The sequence below is a fragment of the Poecilia formosa genome, unplaced genomic scaffold, assembly GCF_000485575.1.
Source record: "Poecilia formosa unplaced genomic scaffold, Poecilia_formosa-5.1.2 Scaffold320, whole genome shotgun sequence".
Taxonomy (NCBI): Eukaryota; Metazoa; Chordata; class Actinopteri; order Cyprinodontiformes; family Poeciliidae; genus Poecilia; species Poecilia formosa.
The window spans coordinates 322,356-331,253 of record NW_006800259.1 but is presented as its reverse complement, the minus strand read 5'-3'; the positions used below and the strand labels follow the sequence as shown (position 1 = coordinate 331,253).

At 37.5% G+C, this 8,898-nt stretch overlaps 1 protein-coding gene across 1 annotated transcript; it reads left to right on the top strand.

Moving 5' to 3' along the window:
• Window positions 1-2,481: 2,481 nt before the first annotated feature.
• Window positions 2,482-8,697, top strand: ppic (peptidylprolyl isomerase C). The gene is made up of 6 exons (XM_007573173.2): window positions 2,482-2,719; window positions 4,894-5,007; window positions 5,393-5,486; window positions 5,712-5,779; window positions 5,914-6,030; window positions 6,739-8,697. The coding sequence occupies exons 1-6, from the start codon at window positions 2,615-2,617 to the stop codon at window positions 6,865-6,867; spliced, it is 627 nt and encodes a 208-aa protein (XP_007573235.1). The 5' UTR covers window positions 2,482-2,614; the 3' UTR covers window positions 6,868-8,697.
• Window positions 8,698-8,898: the final 201 nt, after the last annotated feature.

Sequence of the window (8,898 nt, the reverse complement as noted above, 5' to 3'; positions counted from 1 at the left end):
CACACACACACACACACACACACACACGACCAGGCGCTGTAACCTTGGTATATACACACACACAGGTTTAAGCTGTGTCACATTCATTTACATAGCAGCATGTTGTTAAGGTCCTGCTTTGACATTCAATTAAAATGTTTACATTTCTGCTTAATTAATTTGGAGAAAGGTGGCAGGAAAAGACGAATGGACGGGCTTCTTTGACAGGAGGCCGATAACTCTCCATGCGCATGTGTGTGTGTGTGTGTGTGTGTGTGTGTGTGTGTGTGTGTGTGTGTTAAGGTCACGCCAGGCTGACTATTATAATTCATCTCTACAGACATGTATTCATCAGGGACTTATATTCTGTTTTTCAGCTTTATTTCCTGCAGCTGAAGCCGAGCCGTTTTAAAGGCTGCTGAAGCTGGACTCCACTCGGCTGCTCCCGCTTCATTATTCTTCCCTTAATGTTAAAAAACAACCAGATGAATATTGATCATACGGGGAAAATGCATTTATTTGTCAGTCAGGAAGGAAAATTAAAAGTCGTTGAGCTGCAGGCTTGTTTTTCTTGTTTGTGTATTTACATTTCATATTCAATAAGTCACTCAGTTTTACAGCAAACGGTTCTGAAGAGACGTTTTCATTCTGGCTTCTGTCTTTAAATACATGTTTTTGTTTTTCACATAAACACTGTTTTATGAAACAAATTGTAAAAAAGGTAAAGGTATGAAACTGAGTTCAGACTATGAATAATTTGCTTTCTTAATGTGCAGAATCATGACTTCTAACCTGGAATAGGATTAACAACAGATTACTGAATCAGTGGAAGAAAATGCACCAAAGATTAAACCTGGAAGATCAAGTTTACAGCAGTGGATCAGGTTTACTTACAAAGATTATAGTCAGAGAGACAGGAAATAATGATGGAGCATTTAAGACCTTCAGCTGGTTGTCTGAATAATTTCAATATGTTTTTTTTTTTACAAAGAAAATAAAACTATGCTGAAATAATAAGCAGAAGTACTTATACCAGCCAGTAGGGGGCGATTTAAGAAATAAAAAAATTCTACACATGGCTTTAGTCTCAAACAAAAAATATATTTTACACTACTTGTCTTTATTTAAGAATATTTGAACTTTTCTGCATATAATTTAAGTTTTTACTTGGAAAATATGTACAGAAAAATTAAAATAAACTGAATTTGAGGATGTTTATTCAGTGAGGGGAAAGAACTAATGGATTCTGCTCATCATTCCTTTTCTGCACCCGGTTCAACCAGCCGGGTTGGTCAGTCTGATCCAGGAACTTTTCAAAATGTCTGAGTTTTTAGGCAGGAATGTGCTCCTCTTTTGTTCCATCTATAATGACTCTAACATTGCTGCTTTCAGGGAGTCTGGAAACGTTGACATCGTTTACGTAAATACGATGTTCCAAATGTTGATATTTTTGTGTAAATTTAAACAGTTCTGTAATATTTAACCTACAACTGTCTGAGTGCTGCCCCCTTCTGGTCAGACTGCAGTTGGATATTCCTATTACAACAGTACAGCTTGGTACAGCTACGTCACAGATACGCCCCCTGGTGGCGGGTCAGGAGTTGAACTGGTGAGCGTTGATTGATAGCATCATCAGCTTTGCTCATGTGTGATTCACATGAGTTACTGACTGCTGCACATTTCCAAGTTTTCACCATAAAAGTCTCCAAGCAGAAAAAAGTTGCTGGATTTGATGGTATTTGCTAAAAAAAAAAAAGTCCAGAAGGTCTGAGAAGTTAATAAGTTGGCAACAGAGATTCTCTGGTACCGACCACAATCTCCTCACCTCAACCCCACACTTGGAAACGCCCTCTGTATTTTGGCTCCACCCATTTTTGTAGGATTTGTTGAAATTTGTCAGGCAGCGTGGCTACGGTTTCACAGAGGGAGTTAATTTCACTTTAAAAGCGACTATAAAGAAAATACCCCGTCATGTGGTGGTGACTCAATAACCAAGAGTTTGAGTCCAGGTGCCCTGCCATGTCAGAGAGCCCAATAAGCAAGGCGCCTAAATCCAAGATGCCTGAAAATCTGTGTCATAGTTTGAGTCTGTGTGGTTTTACTCATTGTTAACATTGGATCCGTTTCCCCTGAATATTTACTGAGATTAAAGGTTATAATCTGCTGCTGTAATTAAAGGTGCAGCTTTCTGCATGTCTGTCTGGGGGCCAATAAATATGATGGGCGCTTTGATGGCAAAACTGTTGAAACAGTTGGTCAAATGCAGAAAAATGTTAATATTTTTTATGCTTCCCAGCTAATAACATCGACAAAGCAGATGGAAACATGGAAAATAAATATTAATAAGCTTTTTTCTGTCATGAAGAATAGAAAATAAACTGGTTGCTACATAACTATGTTATTGTTATAAACCAGATATAATCTCCTGATTCTGAATTATCTATGTTATAATGATCTTTCTGTCCTTTTTATGGGCGGTTCTGTGATCCGGGCTCGGCCCACCGGGGGGAGTGGTCTGCTGATGTAGCCGGTCTGGATCGCAGTCTCCCGGCCCGCCGTGATCCTCCTTCCTCTGCCCCGCCTCGTCGTCACTTCCAGCCGGGCCGCTGACGGCGCTCAGTCCGGCTCTGAAACCATGGAGCTCCGGTCGATCTTCCCCGCGCTGCTCTGCCTCTCTGCCGCCGCGCTGCACTCGGTGAACGGCGCCTTTTCACGAAGAGGACCGAAGGTCACCGAGAAGGTGGGTGACACATTTACCGCATCTGTTTTACCGCACAGCCGCGGGATCTCCGCGCGTGGCAAAGAGCCGCACACAGTGCAGGTGCGTGCGTCGAAGCACGCGCACCACGTACCCGCGCACATACAGGTGAAGCGAAGGTCCCGCATCAGCAGAAAGAAGCAAACCGTTATTTTATCTCTCCGTGGATCTGCAGATTCTTCCAGAACATCTGGGCCAGCCCACGCACAGACACGCACACTCACAGCTGTACACGTGTCCACTCAGATTATGCTTAATGCGCAGTGCGTCTGCCTGCAGGGCATCAACGCGCGCGCACACACACACACACACACACACACAAACACAGAAACACGCTGTCTGACCTTCATAAAAATAGAACTAAAACTTGCCTGAAGTCACTGGAGGAATGAACGGTTCAGTGGACTGATTCAGTTTGTGAATGTTATAAAAGCAGCCAGGGCCANGCACTGAACCACCATTTCTGAAAGGCTTAAAAACAATTATAATTGCTAAATTTATTTAAAAATCTAATAAAAATAACTGAGTTGAAATTTTGGAAAGAGTCCTATTGAGTTTTTGACCTGACTGTTTGCAACCTCCCAAGACACACACACAGAAACACACTGCTCGCTTTCTGACCCTCATAAAAATAGAACTAAAACTTGCCTGAAGTCACTGGAGGAATGAACGGTTCAGTGGACTGATTCAGTTTGTGTAAAGAAGCAAACAGAATGTTATAAAAGCAGCCAGGGCCAGATATAGCCGGGAAGCTAGAGCCGGTTTTAATTTCTGGATGCATGTAGAGTACAGTTAATTAATAAGAGGTATGATAAAGGTTCCTATGCTTTGTGCATGTTAAAAAGGAAAGAACATTTCTAAAAATGTCATCAGTTATATGAAAAATGACCCGAGTAACTCCACCCTGCAGAGCTCTTCTTCACTACCTGCTTTTAAAAGTCATCTAAAAAAAAAAAACGAAGGGCGGGACTTTTAAATATACATTTTTATCAACTAACTGCATAAATTTTAACATGTTAAAAGTTTTTATGCAAATAATCACTTTTTTGTTTGTTTTTTTATTAACATATAAAGGGTCTTGTGCAGGAACCTTTGCATTCACATGTTTCTGGTACACCAGTAAATTTGACGCACAGATTTACTTACAACAGTGATAGAAGACAAAACCGCTTCTCTTGGCTCACTGGGGGTTAATTTCTGCTTCGACACCATCTGATTGGTCGTTGGAAAAGACTTTTATTTTGTCCAGTCTCCTTTTAGTTGTGCTAAAAAGAGATAGCGTATCAGCAAAACTATTCAAACCTTAAATAGCATCTCGATGCTAACCATGTAGCAGCAGCACAGATGCTAATGCTAATAAGAAAACACTGTTCTAATGAGTAGAATAGCATTTTGCACCAATGTTTGTATTCTGTCTTTTTAAACAATTTATCAGCAAAAAGGAGTTTTGAAGTGAGAATGTTTTTTTTTTATTTTGTCTGTATGTTTTGATTAATTGTGATTAATTAATTACACACCCTGCAATTAATTCAATTAAAAATTTTAATTGAGTCCCACCACCATGTGATGTGGATGGACTTTTGTTTTTCATCATTTTCAGTTACTAGTTTTTTGGTTTTCTGCTAAAAAAAATCAAACAAAATTTCTTTATAACTTCTAATATAAATAAGTTTTATATAATATTGTAGTATGGAACCTTGTGTGCTGTAGTTAGTTTATGTGAGCGACTTGTTTCTTGATTTATAAAGATCATAAATCTGCCTCACTTAAAAATAAAAACAGAAAATTATGGATTATCAATTAAGGTTCCTAAAATCTGAATTATCTGGGGTGGCAATAATCATAAAGGAGGTTTTATTAACTGGAATATTTCCTTTAAGTGGGATTTTTTTTTCCTATCCTGAATTAATAACTGGAGTAGTCCTGATTTAAAAACAGCTGAGGTTAAAAGCATTACTTAAATGGGGTAGTGTGGAGTAGTTCTACAAAGTTAGTATGTTACACCCTCAGGAGAAAGTTTAGAAACATGAAACCATTTGAAAACCTCAAAGATTTTTGAATGAATGCTTTTAAATATTTTTACTTTTGTTTATTTCTCACTAATCAAAGATGCAGATATATGAGTTTTAATAAGACTCTGTGTTTTCTGTGCCCAGGTGTTTTTTGACATCACGGTGGGAGGTCACGAGGTGGGGCGCATCGTCATTGGTCTGTTTGGAGAGGTCGTCCCTCTTACTGTTAGCAACTTCGTCGCCCTGGCAACAGGAGAGGTACTGTACTGCAGCACTATAAAACATTTTTCATGCAGTGGTAAAAATTTAAAAAAGGATTGAAAAGTTTCAATCCAGACTAAAATTAATCTGGATTTTTTTTTTGTTTTGTTTTTTTGCAGAATAAATCTGTTTCAGATTGAAACTCCAGTTTCCTTCAAACAAACTTGTTGGTTTTGGAATAAAAACTCTTATTGCATCCAGTTCTGCTCTGCTGTCCTAAATTTTATAAAATGCTTGGCAATATTAGCTATTTTTCTGCTTTTTCCCACTTTGAGTTTAGGGTTATTTCTGGCAGGTGTTATCAGTGATAAAATCTATATTTTTCTGACTTGTGGCAGCAGAGGAGCTTTCACAGCTAACAGTTTCATCTGCGTCTCTGTAGAAAGGTTACGGCTACAAGGGGACAAAGTTTCACAGAGTCATCAAGGATTTTATGATCCAGGGAGGAGACTTCACAGCTGGAGACGGAACCGGAGGTGGGAACGAAACCCAAATTAACCATTTTAATTTACAAAGAAACCACAAAAGTCAAACAAATCAATCTGATTTCAGCAGAATTTACCGGCTCTGTAAATGTTACACTATAAGAACACACAGTTGGATCTTAGGTTCTCATTGTTTGTGTTAAATTAGATTCAACTCTGCACTTATCTGCACTGATAAGTTTTAAAACTCACCAAGCTCTACTTTTCATGTTACAGGTCACAGCATCTATGGGACAACATTTGCAGATGAAAACTTTAAACTGAAGCATCTAGGAGCCAGCTGGGTAAGCACACGCTCTGGACCTCAACCCGGAAAATAGTTCTGGACCAGGAAGTTTTTGTTTTTCACAGACTTAGTTTTAACAGCTGTAATGTGTGTGTGTGTGTGTGTGTGTGTGTGTGTGTGTGTGTGTACCAGGTGAGTATGGCCAATGCTGGTCCGGACACCAACGGCTCTCAGTTCTTCATCCTGTCCACCAAAGCACCGTGGCTGGACGGGAAGCACGTGGTTTTCGGCAAAGTTCTGGACGGGATGGTGGGTGAAGCCTGAAACGCTGCTCTATGTGTCTGTTATCAGTAGAACCAGCGACCCGATGTACTGACTGGTTCCTGTACCAAACCCTTTTTATGTCTCACAGTTCAGCTACAATCATAAAACTAAAGGATGTTCCAGAACATTAATGCCTTAAAAAGACATTAATCTGTCAGATTAATGTCACCGAGACAAGGATTTGTTTTGGGTCCAAACTGCAATTAATTAATTGCACAAATTTGTTTAATAAACTTTAGATTTTTAATCAGGTTAACAATATTATTGACATATTTTTTTGATAATGGAAAATGTTAAATAAAACAGTATTTGTCTTTTTTAGAACCAAACTTTTATAATAAGCATGTTATAACATGTTTGTTCAGAAACTTTTACTGCAAAACCAACTTTTATTGCTGCTTTTATTTAACGCTGCTAAATATAGCATTCGAAATAAACTGATGCAAATTCTGTTATTATGACTTAGAATAAATTTGTTCAACCAAGTCTAAAATAATTTGAAAACTAGATTCCTTAATTTGAACACAGCGAATGTGCAAAAATGTTTTTAAATTTTGGATCTACAATGATTAACATCCCTTTAGTAGCTTGATTTCTTTTTCTTGGCCCATGAATATATTTGATTCAAAGATTTTAGCCATCTGAAAGTTTGGACGGCCGTGGTCTGACCTGCATGTGCGTCTCTGTTGGCAGGCCGTCGTTCACACCATCGAGCTTCAGGACACCAACGACAGAAACCTGCCGCACACCGAGTGCGTCATCGTCAACAGCGGCCGGATCCCGGTCAAAGAGCCGTTCGTGGTGGAGGTGGACGGCTGGTAAACGCCGTATCCTGGAGGACGAACACTGAATATCAATGTGAAACTCCATTTCAGTCAGTGCCAAACTAATTTTTTCAATTCATTTGCATAATTGAACAGTAATGCCAACACATTGGACAGGATATATGTTTGGATTTTCTTAGAGAAACTTAGTTTTTCATTTGAGCTACTAAAAAAGTGGAACTATTCCAACAATGGAATTAAATGCAAGCAAGCTAGCATAATAGACACATCACTGAAACGCTAACTAAATCCTAGCTAATGTTAGCATGTTTACATGGTCCAAAGGTATGCTAGCCTGCTAGCTGTGGGACAGATGTTAACACATGGAAAAGCAGCTAGCAAATTTAGAATCAGTGCAGGTTTGGCCTTCACATTAACTAGTTTGAGGTTCAGTTGGCACAAATTCACAAATTGTTCATGCTAATATATCAAATCATATCAAGGATGAATATTATAAAACAACTTTTTTAATGCTTGTAAAAGTTTAGTTAAAACCACGTCAGGCATCATGATACAGTTCCCAAATATTTCTCTTGTCAAAAACCAGAATAAAAAGAAACTCAAATTCAGATTGAAAAATGTGATATTTTGCATTACAGTCACACTGAAAGCACTACAGGCTGTTTTAATATTTAATCCCTTAAAGTTTATATATTTAAAAAAAAATTAGCTGTGGGGCAGGTGTTAAATCAAATACTAATAGATTATGAACAACCAATACAAATTATTTATGATGCAAATCAGCGACATTAGGCATCATTAGGTTGAACAAATAACATTTTCTCATCAGGAATGATAGGACTCTTGGTATGTGTAGAAAATGCATCAATAGGCAATTCGGCTGCATTAAGCCCCAAAATGATTGAAGGTAAAGGGCGTGAAAATATAAGCTCCATTTGTGAAAGAGCCATTTTATGCAGAATGCACTGGTTGGAACATGACATGCCATCTACACGTTATGCAGTTGTGTTATTAATAAAAGAGCAAGCATGTTTCTATAAAAAATAGGGCTTATATTGATGCATGTTAATTACATTTTACTGATGCACCAGATTATTATACTTTATTATTCTCATATGTTCCCATAAGATATTTATTTCCAAAATCTGAACAGAAACAATCTAGAAACCTTTTGCATTGGACACAAATGAAAATAAATTTTATGACTATATGTGAGCACATATTCAACCTCTGTCAGCAGTTAGTTTTATTTAATACGTATTTATCAGGTTCTCTGTAGTTTATGTTGGCATGCGTGTATATTTAGTATCTGTGTAAACATAAAAGAGGCTGTTTTACTTTTTTACAGAGGATATTATTATAAATGCAGGGATGATGCTGTGAAATAATAAAACCCAGAGTTGTAGCTCTATGTGCCAAATGGTTCAGCTCTATGAAACACATCTTATGCATTTAATCTGAACATATGAGACGTTCAATGCCTGTTTTTAACTTTATGCCAAAAAACTCAGTAGCAAGTGTCAAATGTTGTAGCAAAACCATCTTCATTGCATTTTTAAAAAGATTATGCATCATATCATGTTTACTAAAACTACAGCACAAATTTGCATAAGTGAATATTAAATAATGTGGAATGAGTGATGATCTGTCAGTACTGATGTTTACTGTTGCATTATGTCAATGACTGTGATCCTGTTGGATAAAAAGACTGTTATTTTTATCCAACTGTTTTTATTACCTGAAAGACTTGTTGTAGCATTAATGCAAAAATGTTTATCCTCATATTGAATCTTATGCAGTTTATCAGAAGAGCAAAGTGCCAACCACTGATGTTTTTCTACAATAAAACTGGATTATTCTAAAATGATTTATGTGTCACAGATTTTTTTTATTTTTAAATGTAATTCACCTTTCAGTTACTTTATCCATTATTGAGATGCTGCTGTTGTTTATGTCTTTTTGGCACTTCCTATTCAAATATTTAGCTCAGAACTAAATAAATAGCTTCTGGCAAATGAACTACTTAGTGGCTAAACAGTTCATCTGTTGTACAAGAAAAGAGGAAAAT

Bases quoted from the DNA above. Each gene is read 5' to 3' on its own strand.
- ppic (XM_007573173.2), top strand. From the start codon at position 2,615: ATGGAGCTCCGGTCGATCTTCCCCGCGCTGCTCTGCCTCTCTGCCGCC. The intron at 2,720-4,893 runs GTGGGTGACACA...TTCTGTGCCCAG, and splicing joins GACCGAAGGTCACCGAGAAG to GTGTTTTTTGACATCACGGT. The intron at 5,487-5,711 runs GTGGGAACGAAA...TTCATGTTACAG, and splicing joins AGCTGGAGACGGAACCGGAG to GTCACAGCATCTATGGGACA.